This window comes from Molothrus ater, chromosome 3 (genome assembly GCF_012460135.2).
Source record: "Molothrus ater isolate BHLD 08-10-18 breed brown headed cowbird chromosome 3, BPBGC_Mater_1.1, whole genome shotgun sequence".
NCBI lineage: Eukaryota > Metazoa > Chordata > Aves > Passeriformes > Icteridae > Molothrus > Molothrus ater.
Genome location: NC_050480.2, coordinates 65,263,005 through 65,287,252, shown reverse-complemented (window position 1 = coordinate 65,287,252; position 24,248 = coordinate 65,263,005). Strand labels below are relative to the sequence as shown.

Sequence of the window (24,248 nt, the reverse complement as noted above, 5' to 3'; positions counted from 1 at the left end):
GGGGCTGCATTGTTTATGTCAACTCCTTAGGAAACAATGTACCTCTGGTAGTAAACACAACTTCTGGTTTAATTTTAAAAATATTTGGGGTTTTTTTATTTAAGATGGAACACTGTAATCTGGAATACATGCAACTGATTTGTGTATCTGAAGCTTTTGATAGAAAACCTTTATGGTGATGTCTGGATCCAAATGACAAAAACCTGTGGTCTTTAGTCCATGTGAATTCTTTCCACTTCTATTACTTTACAGCACTACTGTAAAATGATGCAATGTTTGCAGTTAAGAGTAACCTGTAAAATTATTTTTATATATTGCTCACCTGATTTTTAAATTTGGCTTCACGGCATCTGATTTTGTCCTGATTACTATTTGTCCTGTATTTTTCATAATGATATGTAATTTAAAATAGAGTGGAAATACTGTCACTGTGAAGTCAGCCTGCCAATATACTAAACAGACTATCATTTTGTTAGTATATATTAATCCATAGTACTACAGCTGTAGTATTTTAAGTTTTGGGGTATTTCCCTTTATTCCTCTCCTCTTTGAAACATGTCATGGATTGGTAGTGAAGGCACAGCTTTTAAATTCATTCATGATTACATACAACTGAGTTGGTACAGTTAAACAGTCAAACTCTGCTGAAATGAATAATCTTACCCAATAATCCACTTGGAATTTCAGTTTACTCACTTGCGAATTATTGTCTTTATGCCCATGGCAACTTTTCTGAAAACCTTGTGCTTATAAAATGTCTCTGCGGAAAAATTGCCAGCCATGGGGCCAGGAACGAGATGGACCTTACATCTACTCTGTGTACCACGTACCCATCAGGGTCTGCTGTTGTTTAACCCTCGTCAGTCTTAAATCCATCCTGGCAGGTAACCCCAAAGCATGGCAGCTCCCAGTACCGTTAGCCTTGGTGACTCCTGTTCTGCACACGCATCATGGCAATGCCGCCGATGCGATGGGACTCCTGAAATCACGGTGAACGTTTCCTGGGAAGTTTGCAGGCGCTGTTTAACTTCAAGGTGCAAATCACCAGCTGCATCGAATAAACTTCCAGTTTCTGGCAGAAACGGCATTTAGCTGCCTTCACGGTACCCTTACGCACTACCTGGAGCATCGCATTTGAACCCCCTTCAGTTTGCTGATCCCTGTAAATTTTCAAGCAAGAACGTCCCAGAGTGAACCGTACCATCACTAGTCTGTGCAACACAGGGACTGCGGACCTCAGCTCTGCCAAGGCCGCCGCTCCCGGGAGGGGCGGGGAAGCAGCGCAGGCTGGGATCCAGCAGGATCCCTCCCGCACGCCAGGTACGCTCCGTCCTGCCCGGAGCTGAGCGCTGGAGCTGACCGAGCAGCGGGCACCGCGGCTGTGAGGGCACCGGGGACCAGCCGGGCCGGCTCTCCGTGCGCGGCCTCCCGCCATGGCAGCCGCGCCGCCTCCTTCCGTCGGGGCAGCCCGGCCCAGCCCAGCCCAGAGGCGGCATCCCGCCTACCGCGAGCGCGAGGCATGCTAGGAAGGGCCGGGACGGGGCCGGGCCAACGCAGGCGCGGGCGGGGGTGGCGGCGGCGTCGCGGTGCGGGCGGCCCATGGCCGTGGGCGGCGGGCCACGATGACCGACTACAGCGAGGAGCAGCGCAACGAGCTGGAGGCGCTGGAGTCCATCTACCCGGACTCGTTCACGGGTGCGGGGCCGCGCCGGGGCCGGGCCGGCAGCCGGCGAGCGGGGGGAGGAGCGGGAGGCCGCGGCGGGGCTGCCGCGCGTCCCGCGGGGGTTCCGAGCGGCGCGGCTCGGGTGGGTGCTCGGGATGTTGGTTCGCTTTCCCCGGCCGGGAAGAGCAAGGCGCTCGATGGCCCCTGTGGCCCGGTCCGTGGGCTGCCCCTGCCGCGTTCAGCGCCCTGGCACAGCCGCCAGCCCGGCGTGGGCAAGCCGGTCCCCTGCGCTGGAAGGATGCTCTTCGGAGAAGCCTTTCAAAAGATGCAGCCCTGGGAACTGGTTTGTGTGCCGAGCGGTTTTCCTATCCGCTAGCAAGCTCGTCGCGGTCGTGAGGCATGGGATGTTTTGGGGTGCTTACAGATGCTGTTTCCTCCGTAAATTTATTGCCAGGACCTGCCTTACCTCGTTGCAGGTAAAAAAAAAGGCAAGCTTTAATTCCCTGGTGCAGCACGTTATACTGCTGGAACTTTCATGTAGTGGTTACATTGGTTCATCAGTTTTTCAGGATTTTCAATTTACTATCAAACAATCAAGAGTATCCAAATGCTACTTAGTCCAACATGATTTTTGGCATTCTGTATCCAAAGAATATTAACAGTGGAAAAATTGAGGCATTTTCTGTTTCCCTCCTGCACAGTGTCTACTCTGCCTAGAGTTCCACAGCATCTTATTTGGCAGTAACTTCATCACACAAACGTTTGCCCAGTACAACTGCCTATTGCTTCAATCTGAAAATCTATTCAGGTCTTCAGTTTTATTTTAAAGATTATGTAAAGGTATATAAACTGATCTCTGATAGTTGGGGATGCTGGATATCTGAAACTGATATGGAAGTCATATTCTTTTATACAGCCTTTACTCTGATGCTTACTCAGAGTTATTGTTCACTCATGCTTTTATGCCCAAGAGAGGAGAGGGGTATAAAGATTGTAGTAGTACATTAGCAATTAGGCAAAAACTCAGTTGATACTTTGAGACCATGTACACTAATTTGGGCACAGGTTATAACAGAGATGCAGAGCACCTCTTACATGAGTATGTGGTCTGCAACCCACAATTGTGCAATGAGGTTTTTAGCCTGGGAGAAATGCAGGTCACAGCTCTTGCTATGTTGTGTTGTCTGTCTTCTAGCTGCCTGATTCACACACTTTCATTCTAGTATGTTGCTTGGTTAGTAGCATTTCTTGCATTAAGCTGTTTTAAATATAGGTGCCGACATACTGTAAAAATAGTCCACGGTCAAGAGTGCACTGGATGCTCATCAGGCACATTTAGTGCAGTAAAGCAAATCAGCTTTGGTAGCTTTCTGCATGCAGTCAGTGCACTACCAGAAGTTGTTTCATTTGATTTGCACTTTCTGGAACAGTGAAACCTCCAGAAGAGAAAGTTTTCCAAAAATGAAACCCTTTAGTATTGTTTGATGATGTATGGTCTCATTCAGAGAGACTCCTGGCATCACATTGTATGAAAATAGCTGTTAATTGAAAAGTATTACCTTAATAAGTTAAAAACACTGTATCAAGAGCTTACTTTCTTTATAAGTCTTTTAAGAAGTTCAGTTTCACTGATGTGAAGAAGTAATTGATTTAAGGACTCTCCCTGACTCTTGCTTTTTTTCCTTTGAACAGTACTGTCAGAAAAGCCAACAACTTTCACAATCACTGTGACATCTGAAGCTGGAGAAAATGATGAAAGTAAGTTAATCATGTCTTACTCAGAAACTTCTCCTGTATATGTTTAAATTGAATTCTATCACCAACAGCTGTGTATACCTCCACTTAGATCCTTGTAGGGGCCTGGTACAGCAAACATTCCCTCGCGAATATAGTTCAAGGATTTGGGTGATCCTTGTTCAGTTTGCAGAAATGTTATGCTGTCACTGTAGGACTGCTTTCTCAAAGGCTGCTGAATCTCAAAGGCTTTGTAGTGTAACTTCAAAAAGCATGGGTTGTCACCATCCTTTCAGTGGCTTACAGACATGTTGTGAGGGGATTTGTTTTCTGGCAACTGTGTGTGTGCCAGCTACGTGGGAGAGTTGAGTCTATGTGCTGTGAATATGCAGCCCTTAAGGAGCAGTTCCAGAGCAGAAGGCTGTGGGTCCCAAGTCCCTGTGTATTTTTTGAGTACCAACAATTGCGTGGGCATATTGTAAGCAAGCCTTACTCCGAGCAAGTTTGAAAGCTGCTATTCTGGATGCTATAACAGAAGGAATAAACTGGTGCTGCCTTACTTAGTTTGAAAGGAATAAGCCCTGCTTAGAGTCTGTGTTGCACAGACTGCTGTGCTGCCGAAAACTGTGAGTCTGGAACTAAGGGAAAGCTTCTCCTTGGTGTTCTGGGAGGATGTATAAAAGGAACTTGATTCTCTTTTGCCTTGTTTCCATGTTAGCCTGGCTCTGAGCAGTTTCAGATTGAATGCATTTTCCTTAGGCAGTTCTCTACTTAATAATTTGTACTGGACATAGTGTGTTTGTCCACAGTGTGGAGCCCTGGAACCCAGCACAGAGGTTGATACTTCACTCAGGCACACGGAACCTGAGGTGTTAATATGCTGAGATTTTCTCTAGTTCTGTTATTACTAGACTCTTGCTGTTTTCCAGCTTCAGGTAGATTCTGAGGGAGATTACTGCTCTAGTACCTGTCATACCACAGAAGGTTTTTCAGTCTTCCTAAAGACCTTTCAGACATGAGTAGGTTTTAAAAAAAATAGTTGGTGCAAATGTAAACTTTATCATCTTAATTTCTTTGAACTCTTGGGTTATGTTTAAATCTGTTCATATTGTTTTAACATCTGTGTAAGAAGACCGTTCCTTAGAGGCAAGAATATTTTATATTCTATAATCTTTAGGCTGTTGATGCAGTAGGCAAACATACCATTAAAGTTATACAGAATTATCACCATAAGAATATGTGTTTCTTTATCTTGTAGCTGTCCAAACTACCCTTAAGTTTACCTATAGAGAAAAATACCCCGATGAAACTCCACTATATGAAATTGTCTCACAGGAGAATCTTGATGATAATGATGTCATGGACATAATAAAACTGCTAGAGCAGCAGGTAAGAAAGAATATCTTGCTACAGCTTGATACCACTTCACACATGGGCTAGAATTTCTCTCTCAAATCAGTTGTTTTCAGAGGTATCTGCTACTGATCTGAAACCTATTCCATACTATAGAGACTTACTTTGTGGCTTGAGTTTGGTGAATGACATCATTGAGGTAAGATATAGGGCTAATTCAGTGTGTGCAATAATGTAGAATAATGAAATGGAAGTGCACTAGGGTTTCCCCTCTTTTCCACTTCCAGCTTAAGGTGAATTTGTTTAACTGTGTGTGTGTGTATATATATATATAGATATATATATATATAGATATATGTATATATATATATATAGATATATGTATATATATATATATATATATATATATATCTATATATATATATATATATATCTATATATATATATATCTATATATCTATATATATATATATAGATATATGTATATATATATATATATATATCTATATATATCTATATATATATATATATAAAATTTGTGAAAATAAGCTATGTCACTTTCATTTGGAAATATTAAAAAATGCCACATTGATTCTTGATTCTTTTTGATAACATAACTGTTCGGAGGATGGATCTCATCAACCTTTAGGATCAGTGAGAGTGCATTGTGAAGGAAAAAAGGAACCACTTCTTTAGTTTCAGGAATTTCTGACAAGTCCTCACTGCCTTAAAATTGCCATAATATGTTATATGGCATAATATGAAGTGTCTCACTTCAAAGAAGCATGTAATAGAATTTAGGAGTAAACTGTTCCAAGAGAAGAAAGGTTCTCAGTGGCTTGTCTCTTATGATTTATGATATTCAAATTTTAGAGTTGTGTTTCTACTGTAGGTTTTAGTTTATTAATGAAAAAGCCTTTCAGAAGATATGTATAATGTTTAATAACCCAATCACAGACGTTCGTCTTTGTGTTTTGCTGTACACCCATTTGGGGATAACTGACTTGATTAACTGGCTGGTTGAATTTGAATTTTACAGCAAGCTTTTGAGACTGGTGCAGAATGTGTCAGCTGGGCCCTCTGCATTTGCACAACACCCTGCTTTCTATAAACATATTTATGCATTCAGGTTCTTCTGTTTCAAGTTTTCTTCTTTGTGTTGTAGGCAGAAGAAAATTTAGGAATGGTAATGATCTTCACTCTAGTCTCAGCAGTACAGGAGAAATTAAATGAAATAGTGGATCAAATAAAAACGCGAAGAGAAGAAGAGAAGAAACAGAAAGAAAGAGAAGCAGAGGAAGAAGAGAAGGTATGTAAAATAATGTCTTCAATGAAAAAGACTTCCAGCTTCTTTAAAATGCATTGGTTTGATGCAGGAGCAGTTCTCAGTTGCAGTGGGAAAAGAACAGCTATTCTAAAGATTATTTAATTGAAACGTAGACTGTTAAATGAACTTAAGTGATCTTTTTTCCCCCCTTTTTCTTAAGCAGTCTTTTTAGAGTCTAACTGCATGTTCACAGTCCCTTCTAGCATTACTTCCTAAGGGATTTTTCCCAGATGAAATCAGATTTGCTGTAGACAATTTTTTTTTGCTGGAAGAAGGGGAAGCAAGAGGGAATGGGGAGCAAAAAAGACTAGAATATGTCACGCTGCACACAGCCTCTGTGATTTGAGGAAGGCTGTCTGCCTTGGTAGACTTGAGTAGATAGGGTGGAAGCAGTGGGACCAATCTTCAGTACTTGTTTGCCCTCCTGTAAAATAGTTTCACCATTTGTGGATTGTGCTGTGATAAATCCAACTGATGAGTCTTCACTCGCTTTCTGAGAAATAGCTGGAGGGTGATGGGACTTGGAAGGTTCTGTATTTCTGAAAATTGGCAAAGAAATATCTGAGAAAAAATAATTTTTTTTTTTCTGTTTCAGCAATATAAAATGATTAATATATTTTAATAGGCAATAATTCAGTGTAGATTGCACTTAAGTGTTGATAAGAAGTGCTGCCTACTTATAAATACACTACATTAGTGGGGAGTTGTGAACTATTGCTGTCTAGGTCCAAAAGGAGTATGCAGGGTTCTTCCACGAGAGTTTTCACCTCAGTATAGTTCTCTAAGGAGAGACTCCCATGACAAAAACCACAAGAATGTGTTCTTTATATACTCTCAGGATTAGGATTAATTTCTCAGAATACTTCACAGCAAGCAGTATATCTGGAGTGTTGTAATTTAAATAATTAAGAGAATGCTTATCTTCACCTGTAGCTTTGCAAGTTGTGTTTGCAGCCTTGTTTTCTATTCTTCCAGCAACGTTTTCATGGCACTCCTGTTACCATTGAGAATTTCCTTAATTGGAAAGCCAAGTTTGATGCAGAGCTTCTAGAAATAAAAAGGAAAAAGATGAAAGAAGAAGAACAAGCGGGCAAAAATAAGCTAAGTGGTATGTTTTAATACTGGTTGTGAAATTTCTGCAATGCTATCAACCTATAATGACAAGTCTAAAACTAATTTTTACACTGATGATAGGTCTTAGCATCCTCCTCCATAGTCTGCATGGCTTAGCTTTGAACTGGTTCTCCTGTGATGCTGGATCTACTTTTGACCTGATTAACTGAAAAAAAACATGACCAATGCGGTCATGCTGTATCACTGTTCTGTTTTCTCCTCACTTCTGGCTAGTTTTGATGAAATGTGACAGAGATGGAAATTTTAATGGTATTAAGTTTCATGAAAAGCAGTACAGGACAGGGGACATGCTTGATTTCTCTCTGAAGGGGTATGCATTTGGGGATCTGCAAAGATGAGATAACAGAAATCAGGCTTCTAGTTTTCCTGTTCTTTAAAGTATTGTTAGTATGTGGTGTCTGTTTTTCTCTATACAAATGTAGTTTGTGAAAGCTTCCCTTTAGAAAATCAAAACCAAGCTTATTCTCAGATGTCGTTAGTGTGATTCCAGTATTACCATGGACACCAAGCAGTCTTGCTTGTGGAAGCTTGCATGAGCAATGTAGATGGAGGACAGATGATTTATGTGGAAAGAGTCCTGAGCTTTTCTTCTTGTCCCTACTAGTCAGAAAAACTTCACTCTTCTGTAATGTTGCCTTCACAGCTGTGTGTGTGTGTAGGAGCTGGTGATTTGTGTAGATCCAAGTTGCTTTTTGAATGGGAGAATTTATGAAAAAAGGTGGAGGAGTCAGCTGATTTCCTTCCCAGTTCCCACGGAGGATTTCTTGTGGAATGCAAGATGAAGACTAAATGAATGTGGAATGCAAGATGAGCACAGGCTGTGGAGTGTAAATTTTTGCTGCCCCCCATTATTAAACTCTTAATAACATTACAGTGACCCATTTCACTTGTTGGCATGGATGAATCCTGGATGAATGAAAAAACAACCAGAATGGGGAGCTTACAGAAATTAGCAGTTAAAAGCAGAAAAGGCTGCTAGAATTGGTTGATTTGAAAAGACTAAAATACACATGCTGAGTAATTGTTGCCTTGGGTTGAGAGTTGCTTCAGAACTGTACTTGCTTATATATTGTTTTTTATTTTATTTCTAGGTAAACAGCTGTTTGAAATGGATCACAACCTTGACACCTCTGACATCCAGTTCTTGGAGGAAGGTAAATTCCTATTTGATTCCACTACTGAAAGTCAGTGGCTTAAAAAGGTCAAAATTCCTAAGCAAAATCTGTGTTGCATTTCTGACTTAACATCTTATATCAGAATCCCTGAGAAGTACTGCTTTGCAGAGTGAACAGAATTTTAACTTTTCCCAAAACCAAAACCTTTTCAAGATGATAAAGTGTATTTATTTGCAGCCTTGTGCTTGAGGTGATCTTACTTACGTTGCTTCTATTTAAATGATTGGACTGGGAGCAAAACAGAAAAAAAAAAAAAAAAGCAAAGCAACAACAAAATTAAAAAAACCCAACTCAGCCCTGATTTTTGATTTTTTTTTCTAATAGCCAGCTGTCATGGTTTGACACTGGCACAATGCCAGTGCCCCCATGAAGATACCTTCTCCCTGGTTTCTGCTGTGAGATGTGACCAGGAATAAGCAAAGCAGGTTTCTGCTGTGAGATGTGACCAGGAATAAGCAAAGCAGGCTCCTACTTAGGGAAAAAAAGAACCAGAACTTTATTAACTACTCTACAACTACAGATAAAAAGGAACACACACACAGGGAAAATGAAAACCTCACAAATGCATTTCCTCCTCCCCCCACCAAATTTCCAACACAATACATTTGTTCCTCAAATCACCAACTCTCGGTCCAGCAGCACCTTTTAGACAATCAATCCTCAGTTCATCAAGAGGAGAGGAGTCCTTCTTGTGCCATGGGCTTCCCCTGGAAACACAGTCGAAGCCTCGTGTGTTTCTGTGTCACTCGTGGCACTGCCCGGAGTACATCTGCCGTTGTGACTTCTTCCTTTTCATGTCCAGTGCTCTCACCACTGAACACGGACCAGAACTGCTTCTAGGGTTGTCTTTTAAGGATGCTCTGTCCCGATCCAAAAAAAGGCACAGTCTCTCCTTTGGGACACCTGTCCCCACAATCTCTCCTTTGGGACACCTGTCCCCCCCATATTTTTTCACCCCCTGGGGCCGAGGGGCATCAACACTGAACCCTCTTGGTTCTGAGGCCATTGCCTCCCCCTAGAATGCAGTCTGTATCACAAGGAACATGGTTCTGTCCATGGCTATACAAAAAGAGTCCAGCAAAAGCCACTCCATCATCTCTTCCCACTAGGATTCTTCTCTATTCTTCTACTGTCTCTCACTCGCCCAGACCTCTCTCACACTGGCCCATTTCCTTCCTCATCTTCCACTCTATCTTCTAGAAAGGTCAATGTTCTGTAAAGTTCTCATTCTCCAAAAAGGGGTTAAAAGCTCCTACAAGTGGCCGGCTGAACCCCCCCTTCTTCTCCGTCCCAGCTGTCCCAGCCGTGCTGCCAGCGCAGGCCCATGTTTATCAAGCTTCAAGGTTACAGTCCCAGGCAGCGGCTCTCTCTCTCTCTCTCTCTCTCTGTGTCTCTCAGGGGGGGCTGCCCGATGGCTCCCGGGGTCTCTCTCTCTCTCTCTCTTCCACCCTTCCACCCCCAGGCTCAGGCCTACCTCTCTCGGCCTCATGGCTTTCCCCTCCCCCTGCCCAGCCAGCAGCTGGGCCGGGGCAGAGACCCGAACTCTTTCCCGCAGGAAACCCAAGAGGACCCTCCCAGGGGAGAGCTCTGCTTTTAACCCCGTGTTCTCAGAGGCGTGTCCATGTCCCAATGGCCAGGTTAAATGCCAATATTAAAGTCTGAATATCCATTGGCCCAAAACACAGCATCCCAAAAAACACATTTCCTGTCAAACCACCACACCAGCCTTCCTTGGCTTCAAGCATAGGTCTTGAACTTTTGTCATCTATTCTCTGAACCTCAACATCAATAGTAAACATCTCGCAGGTCAAAATAAATGTTACTGGCTTCTGTGCAACCCAGTTCTTTTTCATGGTTTCTGCAGATGGGCCTCTTACCTTACCTAAAATACTGACCTGGTGCCAGATGAAAATTCTGTAAGCCTGGGCCAGAAAAATATTAAACATGGAAAACCAGTTGGAGATAAAGCACATAAAAGCATACATACTCACAGTAACATACCTGTTTAATTTGCTGCACCGTTTTTTAGTATCCTAGTTTAAAATACCTGAGTTTTGAGGCAAGACAGTTCTTTAATGCAGCTGCATTATCTACTGGTATCACAAAACACAGGCAGAAGAGGGTAAAGATTCTTCTCTGCAAGTAACAATTTAAAACAAGTTTATGAATGTCAATGAGTATAAACTTAAAATGGTAGTTATGGGGAAGTTTAGTTTCTTTAACAGGGAATAATTTAATCTTGTCTTCCTACAAAATACCTAAATTGAAGATGGTTTGTTGATGGCACATTTGGCTGCCTCAAGGGAGGAACAGACCTCTACCTGGGCTCTGTGCCCAGATGATTTGAGATTAATGTATTAATTTGTAATCCTGTTGCTACTGGTGATTAAAACTGCCATACTTATTGCTGCTTGCATTCTGTCATAAATGCAACAGGTTACTAAGTTGTTTAATATTACGGTAGCATGTACTACTAATTTTCAGAGGATAATGGCATTATCTTGTATAGGTGGCTTCAAGCCCAGTGAAATAATAGAAACTTTATTTGATGACCAGAAGATGTCACTGTTGATATATAAAAATGAAATACCAGTCCTCAAGTTTTATCCTTAGGTCAGCAGCATCTCTTTCAGAAGAAAATGTGAAAGTAGCCAAAGCTTCATCTTGCTTCTAAAATTTAAATCTGAAAGCCAAATGCATGGATGTCAGTATATGGTGTGTAAGGAATTTTTTATGAACCCTGTGCATTTATCTCACTAGGATGGTAGTAATTATTCCAACTGTGAGGTCCTGAGCTCCTGCTTTGGTTGTCCTGGGGAGAAAGAATCTCTGCTTCTGGCAAATGTAAATGTTAATTTCCTGCTCCCAATGAATTCTGAAGTTCTGTGTGACATTTCTCTTGACTGGGTTTTGATACAAAGAAAAAAAAAACTTCAGCTGTAGAAAGACAAAATGTGGCATTTACTTTTTTACATCTATTTGATGTATAAAAGCCAAGTAAGCTAGCAGTTACCTACATTGAAGAACTAATCTTGTATGTTTTGTTGTTAATGTTTTCCTTGTTGCATGAAATTAAAGTATCTTTCTATTCCTTACAGCTGGAAACAATGTGGAGGTTGATGAATCTTTATTCCAAGAAATGGATGATTTAGAGTTGGAGGATGAAGAGGATGACCCTGACTACAACCCTGTTAATTTAGATAGTGATTAGACTTATTTGAACTGATTCTGTCATCAGTATGGACATATGTAAGGAGAGAGGGGCAGGCAGGAAAGCCACAGCATCTGTGGTTTTAGTAATGTGTATTGTTTTTCTTTTTTCTTAATTTTTTTTTCCAAAGAAAAAAAACAACATATTTTAAATCCAGGAGAATGGTCTTCTGATGACTTTCACTATAAATAAATTTACTTAATATTTGAAATGAAAAATTTGAGAAATATTGATCTGTCTGAAAACACTTTTCTATTTTCTCTAATTTTTTTTCTCCCTACTTCTGTAATTGTCATTTTAAGAGAGTGGCAACATGCAAGATGGAAAGATGTTACAGCAAGCACTAAACACACCTGCATCTGAATGCTGAGCAGCTTTTCTGCTGTCTTCCACCTGGGGTAAACATGGACAGCTATGGTGAATAAAAGGGATCACATACTATGCAGTTACTTATTTTTTGTTCCTCCTGTGGAATTTTTTAATAATTCAAGTCAGTTCTGGTGCCCCAATTTATCAGCTGTAGATAGACAGCACAAGTCACCTTTGCTGTACAGCCTTACTAAAGTCCAGTGGAAACCATTTCCATACAATTAGAATGAATTTTTTTGCCGTAGTCATGAATAATATTTTCAAAATGGTGAGTTCAGGTCAGGAGGGGGAAAAAAAAATCAGAATGTGAAGCCTCTTGAAGTTTGGTTGGTTTATTCAGAGATGGTTTGGGTTTTTTTGAATGTGTGCCTCAATGAACTTCTATGAAAAATCAAAACCCACCTTAGGAAAATGAGTTTGCTTTTGGCAGCAGACTGTATTGAAACACTATGAGTGGAGTGCACATTGCAGCAGCAGGGTTTACAGAGTGCTCTACAGGTTTGAATGTAACTGGTGTAGTTTTAGAAGCATTGTGTTGGCAGCCTGTAAAGGTTAGCACAGAATGCAGTAAAGCTACACATCAACTTGGGGATGTTGCCCATCCTTCAGAGTTGTTTCTGAAGCTAACAGCTGTTGGACTCCTCCCTTACCACCTCCAAAAAGCCCAAACTGCAAGAACTGCAGTGTTTAAACATGCTGTGTTTGAAACTGCAGTGCTAGAGCGATGATGGTGTCAAAAGACAGCTTTCCAAACAGAGAGACAGGCACCTCAATGATTAAACACTGTGTGCTGAATTTTAAACACTGTTAGTAGACTGCCTTAACTGTGCCAGCTTCAATCTTTGAAGAAGGTTGCACTAAAGTATCACATTGCTAAGAGGAATAATAAATTTATGAATTTTAGTATTTGAAAATTCCATAGTCAAGGTGAGAAATTTAATTATGGAATTAATTTAATGGTTATAAGATTCTCTGCTCATATCACTCAAGAACATCTGTTTAGGATGACCTCCTTTAACCTTTTTTTTCCCCTTTTTTTATTCAAGGTAAATGAATTTCTAGTAGATAGAAATAAGTGTTCAAGTACCCTGTAAATACTTTTATAAATTAACCATGTGCCTTTGTTCCTACTGTTGTCCCTTTGATCTTTTTAATTTTGGCTACTAAGAACCCTAGATAAGCATCTAGGTCTCAATGATAATGTTTTATGTTTCAAAGCAATAAGCAGGATCTGTGCTCCAACAGAGTTACCAGATACATTAAAAAATTGTGAGCTAATGTGATATTAAATCTTGTCTTTTCCAAAGAGACAGTTGGATTGAAAGCTTCATAGTTACTACATCCAGCTTCCTGTGTAATTGCTAGGATGCTTTAAAATACTCTTCAGCGCTGAACTTATTTCTGGTATGTGTCAACTCAGCTGCATAAAACCCCATTTAATTCCTAAGGTTGCTTTCCATTTCTAGCTATGTATGTTTAAAACTGCTATTTTTTCATTAAAGGAGTGAATTGGAGCTCTCTAAATTTGGACCAAATCCAAGAATCCTGTGTAGTCTGTGCAAATGTGATAATCAGAAAATTTTCCAATTGGATCACTGATAAGTCATTTACATATGAAAGAAAGTTTCTCATGAATTATATTTCTAGAATAATGAAATTTTCTAGTCTGTTTTCACACTAACATATTTATTGGTTTTCATGCAGAGAATGTATAGCTTAAAAATGTTAAAATTATGTAAAACAAGTTAAAATGTGAAAATGCGTTTTTGCTGTTATATTTCAAAGCAGAGGAGATAATAAGGGTTGACATGACAAAGAAATTGCATAAAATCTGTTCCTCCAGGTCCTTGGAAGAAGTTGTAGCGATTCAGTCTGAACTGCAGATTTGTTTAGCTTTGTTAGCAATTAACATCTGAAATAAAAAGGGAATTTGACTGAGAATAAGCTTGGCTCTGTGTGTGTATGTGTGTTAGTTTGCTAAAGTGAACAGAGAGAAGGGTTTTTTAGCTGGGATATTTGAATTTGCTTATCTACTTTGGATTAAATTGAAAACTAGTTCATATTAACTGAATAAAACCCCATTTATAAACTTTGACAGAATTACAGTAATTTAAAATCCTGGTGCTGACAATCTTTCTTGTATGTTGTTTTTAACTGCCTCAGTTCAAAGCATGCACTGTAATGCATGGAGGCAATAGTGAGTTGCAACACTGCACCTTGACCAGAGTGAATTTAGTTTTGAACAGGCTGCGTTTTGAATAGTTGGTGCTAGAGCTCTGTTAAAACTCAGAGGATGGTGCCTACCACATCAAGATGCCAGGGGTATAATCTCAAGCATGCTGCAAAACCTAGGATTTTGCATCCAAATTATGATTGCATTATTGGCATCTCTCCTTTTCTTTCTGTCCTTCCATTTGTTTGACACCTGCATCACAGACCAGGGCTAACATGGAGCTGATAGTCCCCCAATTCCCAGGAACTCTCTTCCCTAGTCTGAACCCCTCGAAGTGTCCTAACTATTTAAACCTTTCACAGCTTAAAGGCCACTTCTACATACCTACTGAATGAATGCATTATTGTAACTATTTTTTAAAATTTTACACATATTTCAGAAAAATCTGTGATTTATGGATTGTAATATCTGTACATGTTCATATTTCACTGCTTCCAAAAATAACAAGTTCTTATTGCCAGAGCACATGAAACATGAGAGAAAGCAGTTAAGGCTCTTACACCTGTATTTGGGTGTCAGCATAGAAGGCAGTCTAAAGGAAAGGGATGTATCTAAACTCCAATTACAATAGGTGGATGCATGATGGTAAAGCTGGTAAAGCAAAAGCACCCTGTACTACCTCTGCAACACACTCCACCATCCCTCCCAGCCATCAGCTCCCCTCCTGAAGGGGCAGGGCTCTGACATTCAACCAGAGCAGCACATCCTAGGTACAGTAAAATGCCTCGAACACCCAAGACACTTGTTTCAGCAGACAGCTCCAGTCTCTAAAATGGCATTAACCCCACACAACAGAGGCACTAGTCAAAATGCAGTGTCCTTTTGGGATATACATTATAAAACACAGAAAAAATAGAAATTAAAAAAAATAGGATGAAGTGAAAATAGAATAAACACTTTAAAAAATATATTAATTTTATTCATTCATGGTAGAAAAGGAATATTTTCTTCCTCTATCCCAAAGAATTGTCTTGCACAGCACCTAAAGCACACACACACTATTTTGGACACTGCTTTGTTAGACCTCTTAGCCAATGCCAACACTGATCCACCTCCTAAGCGCACGGATTCAAGTGATACATCTAGAGAAGCCAGCTAATTGAAAAGAAGTTTACTGGTAAATTAATCCCTGGTGCAACAGACTGAATTGTAAAGAAACAGAGGACTGGTCACAGTGGCAGCATAAATACATTTACAGAGGTAAACCATGACAGGAACTCCAATGAAGTAGCTCCATAGTATCTTTATCCACTGCTGATTACCAACGGTGCATAATTTGCTACAAGACAGTAGGTGTTGCTAAGAAAATAACACATTTTCTAGTGAGACAAGGACCAGTATACCTCACAGTTACATTTGAATCAGGATACCAGAGTTTTGACTGAACACAAAAACTACAGGTTTACTCCAGTGTTGTGCTTTCCCAGAGCTCTGAGCATTTATGGAGACACAGTTTTAGTCTAAAAATTGTTAAGGTCACAGTCCAGAATTTAATGTTTTGCATCCAGCAAGTTCCAGAAGCAGGTTACAAAGGTATCCTTTAAGGTATCTTCTCTGATGTTAAGACCTGAGAAGCACGGCAGCGAGCCTAAAAACAGGTGGGAAGAGAGGAAAAGAAAATACTTTGATGAACAAAACCAGCACTTTAAAAAGCTTCTTCCAAATTAGCAGTTTAGTAATCTTAACAAGTTTAGAGGTTCCGTTCCATCTTACTTAAATGGAGACAACACTCTAAACAACTGATATTTTTTAATATAAATCAAATTTTTGAAAAGAAGAAAAAAGTGGCAAACCAAAACCAAATGAACACCACCACCCTCACCAAATCCAAAACAACACCTTTTTTACACTGTGTCCTGAATTTTAAGGCTTTTTTCCAGTAGGAGGAGAGGATGGTCATTTTTCACTGATACTTCTGACATGTTCAGGGCCAGAAAACACTTAAGACAATACCTCGTTTCAACATACACATTAAATATAGCTGAGCAAGTGATTCACTTGCCAGTTATTTCATTGTTTAAATAAAAGTGTGTCCTGAAGCTTGAACATGCTGAACAGTGCTGATATGACACCACAGAATTGGAACACCTCAGAATCAATTTGTTAGTGTAGGAAAGAAAAAGCTTAAGAAACAAAAACCACATTTGACATCTGCTGAAAATTTCTAAGGTCTTAAAAAAGGTAAAATGCCCCAAAGTCAAACACATGGATAGGATTCATAATAATTTCAACAGCTCAAACCTCTGAACATAATTTTGCACTGTGAGTGTTTGTAGTAACTTACATGCTCACAGTCAGTTATTTAGGAGAAAACATTGTAAGAGAATGGAAAATTTAAAAAAGCCCAATTTACATCTGCAAATAGCTGAAAGCTTCATACAAGACCTAGAAGTTGTCAGTTGCATCAAGGTGGCATTCATTTATATGCAAAATGTTATTGGTTTTGATATCCTGAGATTATATAGGCAGAAAGCAGGAGAGAAAAAGATCAAGGAAAGTGAAAAGATGCAAAAAATTCACCATGCAACCATATATGCATATGCACTTAAAAAAGAGATGCAGATGGTCCTAAATTTTCACAAATAGAAACTGTTTTCTGAGATACTTACAGCTTTCTCTTCCAAAGAGAGCACCCCATCTACAGCCACTATCTGATATTGCTTTTCTTTCAGGCTACCCACAAATTTCTGAAGTAGTCTGAGACCAGTTCCATCACTGTTTTGTTTCAGCAGTTTCTGCATTTGTTGGGAAGAACATCCTGGGTCAAACAGTAGCAAACATAAGCTTTTGTTCTTCTTCTCCTCTATTCCAACAACAGTACGACTGTGACCTATTATGAAAACAAGAGTTTCAGTAGTTTAGAAACACAAATCCCATTTACTACCTTGTTACTTATAACTGATTTTCAGATCAAGGAAGGCATTACTCAGAATTTAAGAAGACAGTTATAAGAGTACATGTCAAAAAGCTGAAATCCCAATCACATTCAGCTCTTCCATCCAATAAAAATACAAACTTTAATGTTGTTCTTATGAAATAGGAAAATTACAGGAAATAAAACCAAGCCTTCAATTCAACAAAGAAGGACTAAAAAATGCTGCTCTGAATTGCAGTACATATAAAGAGAGATAAAGAATAGTAAGAAACCAGCACATTGTGACACTGACCTTGATGTTGCAAGTAGATAGGTGGTTTGGAAGTACACACCACCTTTGCACCACCTTCATTATCTGCAGAATAGTAATGCAAAATCCACTCAAACAAGCGAGGGTGTGTACCCATAGGGCCAGTGGGTTTGTGAAAGTCAATGATTTGGCACCTACAAAACATTGAGAATGAAAACAACAAAATTTCAAGCAGGCTGCTTCTTTTCACCTCTGGGTCCCTGCCTCCTGCACCCAGTGGTCCTTACTTTCTTATTTTTTGATACAGGAGTAGGGGACATAATTACAAAGCAATGAAACATATACTGTCACAAACTGGAAAATTTATTACATAAGAAAGAAGTGCTCTACTCTGTTCAGTCTAACAAGAACTTGGGAAACTTGAAGAAATTAATGTTACATTTTTTTGTATGTTATACATGTATGCTATAGAATCCAATTAAAAGCCATAGAAAATAGATGAAATTCAGATTCTTTATGAGAAGAAACTTTCAGAGAAATGAAGTTTTTAATCAATGCTTTAATTTATGCATAAGTGGCATAACTCAGCAGCAAGTCTCAATGATCTAAGCAGTTACTCAGTTTATGTACCTCCTATAAATAGCTACATGTACCTGTAAGTAGTTATACAGCTTCATGCTGCATTAAATCAGGTTTGTTTATATATGGTTAAATTTAGTCACTAAGGTGGCTTCATCATCACACAGTTGGGGATTCTAACCTTTAAAGTTACAGGACTTAAATCAGCAGTTAATAATAACAACCACAACAAAAAGCAATATTTACTTTATCCTGAGACTGGTTAACAGTGAATAAATTTCACATGCTCCTATCCATGCTTTGGAACCATGTAATCTGTTGTTGAAGTGAGATGCCCCATGAGGATCAAAACCTTCTCTCCAGGCATCTTCAATCATGGACTGAATCTTTGGGATACTAGGAATTAGTGTAGTATCTGGAACAGAAAAGCTTTTGAATTGTTGTTACAGTGACTGAAATAGGCTATTAATTAAAACTATTCAGCTTCTTTTATAACAGGCAGTTGATGTTACAAAGATGCACTAAAAAAACTAAAGGCAAAACTTCAACCACACAATTTCTTGCCAGTATTCACCTCTGACTCTTCCACAGTAAGTTCCAGTGGTATAACCACCATTTAATAGGTATCATTGACCTTGTAAGACTTGCTGTGTAAATGAAAAGGCAAAACATCAGTCAGCAGGTTGTCATCCAAGGTACGTGGAACAAGCAGCATTTTGTTTAATACCTCTCAGGCAGTCATTGTAGAAGCTGTTTTGCAACAGTGAGGAAAGGAGCATTTGGAAATTCCTGTAACCACAACCCCAGCCTCTGTCACCCAGAGATGAGTGGAAATGATCTACTCCTGCTGAAAGCCACACACGTCTCACATCTTTGTTCTCACTCTGATAGTACTTGCACAATGCTTCAATGACTCCTAAAGAAGACAAAATATGAAGTTTATCTGTAAAATGTACTACTAAATTTACCAGAAGATTCCTTCCCCAACTTGGAACAGATACAGATTAATACAATTTATTTTAAAACTTCATTACATTTAGAGCCCAGATCACAAAAGCAGTGGAAATTGTCCCTATTTAATTTCAGAGGTCTTTAATGAATTTATGTACTATGAAGCTTTCAAAACTAGATCTATTTTTCCACTGTTGCTACACAATGATTATTTTAAATTAAACAGCTTGGACTAAATTATGAACTGTGATATTCAAAGGAGCTATTACAATGATATAGAAAAAGTATGTTATCAATAAAGCATTCCTATGTCCCTGCCACCTCCAGTACAACCTCATCTTAAAAACATGGCAATACTTCTGCATACTATGTAAACCTTTTATTCCATCCAACTTATTTTTCCTGGAGAAACTAAGAGGGGAAAAAAATACAAAAAAAAAAGGAATGGCAGAAATGGCACAGAACTTGAGAATCACTGCAAATATTTTGAAATAATACTCTTATAGGATATTCCGAGTTCTCCTTTGTTACATGAAAAAATATGCTTGGGAATGCTCTCTCCAATTCATATATGTAAATTCTCAAAGCCCTTTCATAGCCATGCTGTTGTGAAGAGAATTATTCCATAGTCTCCACAAATTATTTTCTAAGAAATCTACATCGTTACCAAGAACAAAAACTTTAAATGTGTTATTTCCATGTAATCCATTTCACAGAAGAAATTTTATTTTACCTGTCAAGAACCAATATTCTGGATATTTTGTAAGCCAGAACCACCAGCAATAGGCTCAAAGACCATTGAATTGTGGTCTTGGAAAGACAAGGGAGCCTTTGAAAGGGACACAGAGACCCATCTGCCCTGTGTTTCTGCACCAACTATAAAACATTCAAGAGAAGATGTACCAAGTAGATGTCTACTCCTCCCAGTCCTCTCTTGGGCTTTGTAATCAGGTGAACACTGTGCTTACCTGCAACCAGCTTTCACAATATAGCAATTAACAGACACACAAGACAAAAAGCTGCTGCAAATTTGAACAGCTACACTCGATTAGGAACCAATGAGTACTAAGCAGTGATCAAGCACAACAGAGTCAAGGGCAACCAGCTTGTGATAAGGCATGTACATCTTCTGATACATATAATACATCTATCTGTGCCCTTAACCAGACAACTTGGCTCCAAGTTCCACAGCAAAAAAAAAAAAAAAAAAAAAAAGAAAAGAAAAACAGGCTGCAAGTTAGAACACAGATTAAAAATATACCAAGATATGATTTAATTTCCTTATTTAGGACTTTAGGACTGTAACAATTTGGATTGATCTAGAAAATTATGATTAGAACTAGGACACAGCCAATATTAAGCAATGAATTATACATTCTGTTAAAGACTGGTTTGGTCACTACAATCTAAGGTCTAGAAAGTACAGTTTTAGTTGTATAATTTCAGCATCTTTACCTGATGTCTTGGTTCTCCCATCATCTATACCAGAAGCCAAACTTTCCATCATGTCAGCTTTTCTCTTATGATATTCAAAGGGCTGCATCCTTCCTCTATCAACTTCTCTTTCCATATTCTTTAGATATTGCTGCTTGAAGCCACCAGAATTATCCAAACCATACTGTCTCTGTTAGGGATGGAATGCACATGATTTAAATCACATTTTTAAAATTCATCTTTTGTCCATGCAGTTTCTCAAAATCACTATCAGTAACTTTGAAAAAATGTGAGACATAAAAACTTCAGAATTACAATTATTTTAGAGCTGAAGACCAAGCTTATTCCTGAACATGAATATGGGACTAGGAAAGCCACACCTGGAAGAGCAGACACATCCCTCTGCTCCCTCTTGTCAGAGCCATTGGCACAGAGGTAGTCTGGCAAGGAGGTAGTGTGAGTGGGAAGTGAGTTACCAGGGCTATGAGATGGGAGACAGAGGGAAGCAGGACCTGGAGCAGGTGATGGTATTCCAGTAAAGGACAGCCAGGATGCTCAGAGCCTTTGGCACTCTGGCAAGGAATATGCTCCAGGCTGTACTGCAAGGCAGAGCACAAGAGCTGGCTGGAGCAGAGGCAGCAGGTGTTCTGGGAGAGCAGAAGAGCAAGCACAGGGAGCAGCCAGCCCCATCCTGAGCCAGCACCACTCAAAGCTGTAAAGCCAAGTAGCTCAAGGCTGTCATGTCCAGCACTCTGCCAGGATCAGCATTGCCAAGAGACTGAATTTGCTTCCAACCCATCCCTGCACCATTACCTCAACACAGACTGTGTGGCTTGCACAGTCTGACCTGGTAAGGCCTTTCCAGACATTACAATTCCAAGATATTCAGCTTCTAAAGGCACAACTGGTTTCAAGTTTACAATTAGAAACAAGAGTGTACCTGCAGCTTTTCAAATTCTTCTCTCTCTCGCTTCTCTTCTTCTGATCTCTGTCGTTCATCTTCTTCAGTTTGGAGCTGCCGAGCCAGTTCTAGATCTCGCATGTCTCCACCTGACCCAGGAAACATTTCAAAGTGAGGGGACTTGGTCAGGAGGGCAGTAACGCTTTGAGGTATCATTTCTAAGCAGACATATGTAAACACAATTGGGCATTAATTTTAGGAGATGCACCCCACATTATTTTGAGCTATTAGCAATGAATGCTGAACAGGACTGACAGCATTCAGTCTTCCAAGACTCAGACTCTTGACTTGGACAAAGCTCATGCAGTTACTGGAGGAATTACTTGGCAAACAATGCACATACCTGCAGCACTGAGAAGACAGTTTTTGTTTACTGCGTTTCACTTCACTATTAGCAAGAAGTCTCAGCTCCTTTAACACCACTTATTAGCATCTAGGACCATTGCTAGCAGTCTCACAAGGAAGTGACAAAAATTTACAATCGGAGAACTGAATAGGGAATCCCTAAGATTCTCTTAGCCATGTTATAAAATAAAATTAATTTAGACTTTTTACTTTAACGCTATGATTAATGAATCGGCAAAGTATTTGCAGAAATAAATTGAGAAAAAATGAAGTTTTCATAAGCTATAAATTCTCAACTCATCACGGTGGAACGTGCTGCTGTAAACTCCACTTATGTAAACCTTCTATAGAGCTAGAAAAACAAATATATATCACTGTTGCCTTTTAAAGATTTTTTGCTCCAAGATTTTCCTTTGGCTAGCATGCATAGACTTCCTTATTAGCCTGGTAATAAACAAGAGCACTTGGGCAAGTGATAGGACCTTAGCTATGTTAACTTCACTATACATGCATCCAAATTCCCTTTAAATACAGAAATATATTTTTTTAAATTTCATGTGAGATTCTACACTCTTCTTCACAACATGCAAATACCTGCAAATGCTTTCAAGTATTATCAAGCCTGTGCCCTTTCACATACCTTCTGAAAAGTTATGTTCCTCTAAGTGTAAATTCACATGTTCTTCAAGAATCTGAATGTTTGTACAGGTAAGACTACACATAGGACATTCATACAGCTGTTCAGTATTTCCTGTGTCTGAAAAAGAAATTCAGTCCTTGATTAATGCAATTCCTGTGGTTCTCTGCAAGAATCATCCCCTAACTGATATACAATCTAAAACAAATACACAGTAACGAAGTTTGTGTTGCCACTGAAATTCCTCAGTGAAAGGAAGCAAATTCTAAACAGCTGTTACTCTCTTCAGCAGTTAAGAATTTGTACCTAAATACATGAAAAATTTAAGACATATTTTCCTTCTTTTGATTAAGTTTTTTTTTCCCCATTTAACTTACAGATCACAATTTGCTATGAAAACATTTGTATCAAGAAATGCTTCGTCTGAAATATGAAACCATTAATAAGAAGATGTGTTCTGCTAACAGAAAAGTTTAACATTCACGTAATAACACAGCAGTTGTTGGCCTGAAAGAATAAAAAGTGGTGTCATTCTTATTTTGTTGGTCTTCCCACATCTCCTCGAATAAATGTTCTTTCTGCAGTTTTAGGATTATTATTGAGGGTACCACGTAGTATAGGTAAAATTCAAAAGGATTTCTGGAGATTATATGGTCCCTGGTAGAATGGTCACATTAAATAGGTTAAGTTACACACAGCTTTTCCCAGTCATTTTTTGAATAATTCCAAGTATAGACTCTTCACAAACTCCCCAGAGGAACAGTGTTTAACCACTTCACAGTAGAAAGAAGCATTCTTGTATTTAAATAGCATTCCTCATATTTTGACTTCCGCCCACTGCCTGTTGTTCTGTCTCTAGGAACCACAGACAAGTGCCTGACTCCATCTTTACAGCTCTCCTCGAGTCCCTAGGATTTATCTGCACCTTGCTCTGTTCACGAAGCACAAGAATTGATACCCTGTGTTAGCAGTTTCTGGAAGGCATTTGTCCCAGCCAAATGTTTATGACTGGTTGGAGGAAAACTTGGTGGTATAATCATCTACATTCACCAGAAGCATTTAACGTAACCCTGACAAATACAGTTTCCTGAAACCTGTTAAATACATAAAAAACTAAAACACCTTAATACAACTATTTTTAAAGCAGAAACTAGCACGCAGGCAAGTAAACTATTCAAACCCTGCATTAGTTGCACACATGGAAGTAAAATGTTGTTCAATGCTAAGACCTGGGTGTGGGGTGGGTGTGTTCTTGGGGGGGGGGGGATTTGTTACGAAAAACATTTTAATCACAGATGATGCAGTGTGGTTGACTGTACAGGCACATTTTACATCCTAACCATCATTTATCTAGTCAGTATATGTAGCTTGTTTCATCACAAATGTTAGTCTAAGGGTATTACCCATCAGCAGAGATGCCACCCTTAAGTTTCTTAATTAACTACCCGCATTCGGCCAGGTAGACAAAATAAAATTCTCATCACACCCAGAATGAACTAATTAAATTAGTTCATTAAACTACACTACCTAAACACATAACTACTTCCTTTGCTCCAACTTTATCCCCCGGCCGGTTCCTCGTCCCCGATCCCCGCGGAGAGACCCATCCCACCCCAGCGCCGCTCACCCGTGCCCGGGGCGCCCAGCAGGTGCCCGTGCCGCGCCCTGACGTGCTCCTCCAGCTCCCGCCCCGCCGCCTCCCCGCAGAACGGGCACTCGGGCGGCGCCCCGGGGCGCCGGGAGCCCGGCGGGCCCGGCTCCGGGTGGGCCGTCTCCATGTGCCGCCGGAGCTCGCCGCAGTCCACGGCGGCGGCGCAGAGCGGACAGCGGGGCTGGCGGCGGCACAGGGACGGGAGCCGTAGGTGCCGCCCGGCCGCCGCCTCAGAGGGCAGGGCCCGGCCGCACACGTCGCACAGCACCATGGCAGCAGCGACACCGCGGACAACGGGCCCCTTCACCGCCTTCCTTCCTTCCTTCCCGCCCGCCGCGCCTCGCGCCCCGCCCCTCCCGGGCGCGC

The 24,248-nt window shown here is 40.1% G+C and overlaps 2 protein-coding genes across 2 annotated transcripts; one reads left to right on the top strand and one right to left on the bottom strand.

The window, feature by feature from the left end:
* Window positions 1-1,558: 1,558 nt before the first annotated feature.
* RWDD1 (RWD domain containing 1) lies at window positions 1,559-13,910 on the top strand. Its single transcript, XM_036380143.2, has 7 exons — window positions 1,559-1,695; window positions 3,356-3,421; window positions 4,656-4,786; window positions 5,916-6,059; window positions 7,053-7,185; window positions 8,303-8,365; window positions 11,485-13,910. The coding sequence occupies exons 1-7, from the start codon at window positions 1,623-1,625 to the stop codon at window positions 11,595-11,597; spliced, it is 723 nt and encodes a 240-aa protein (XP_036236036.1). The 5' UTR covers window positions 1,559-1,622; the 3' UTR covers window positions 11,598-13,910.
* Window positions 13,911-15,096: 1,186 nt separating this feature from the next.
* Window positions 15,097-24,187, bottom strand: ZUP1 (zinc finger containing ubiquitin peptidase 1). The gene is made up of 9 exons (XM_036380142.1): window positions 23,859-24,187; window positions 22,235-22,351; window positions 21,229-21,338; window positions 20,310-20,478; window positions 18,631-18,819; window positions 18,150-18,318; window positions 17,367-17,518; window positions 16,809-17,029; window positions 15,097-15,787 (listed from the first exon to the last, which is right to left on the bottom strand). Exons 1-9 carry the CDS (start codon window positions 24,151-24,153, stop codon window positions 15,740-15,742), a joined length of 1,470 nt encoding a protein of 489 aa, XP_036236035.1. The 5' UTR covers window positions 24,154-24,187; the 3' UTR covers window positions 15,097-15,739.
* Window positions 24,188-24,248: the final 61 nt, after the last annotated feature.

Coding starts and splice junctions, on each gene's coding strand:
- RWDD1 (XM_036380143.2), top strand. CDS start 1,623: ATGACCGACTACAGCGAGGAGCAGCGCAACGAGCTGGAGGCGCTGGAG. Junction 3,422..4,655: donor AGCTGGAGAAAATGATGAAA/GTAAGTTAATCA, acceptor TTTATCTTGTAG/CTGTCCAAACTACCCTTAAG. Junction 4,787..5,915: donor TAAAACTGCTAGAGCAGCAG/GTAAGAAAGAAT, acceptor TTTGTGTTGTAG/GCAGAAGAAAATTTAGGAAT.
- ZUP1 (XM_036380142.1), bottom strand. CDS start 24,153: ATGGTGCTGTGCGACGTGTGCGGCCGGGCCCTGCCCTCTGAGGCGGCG. Junction 22,352..23,858: donor GCTGGGCGCCCCGGGCACGG/GTGAGCGGCGCT, acceptor TTTCTTTTTCAG/ACACAGGAAATACTGAACAG. Junction 15,788..16,808: donor TCTCTTTGGAAGAGAAAGCT/GTAAGTATCTCA, acceptor ACCTGTTTTTAG/GCTCGCTGCCGTGCTTCTCA.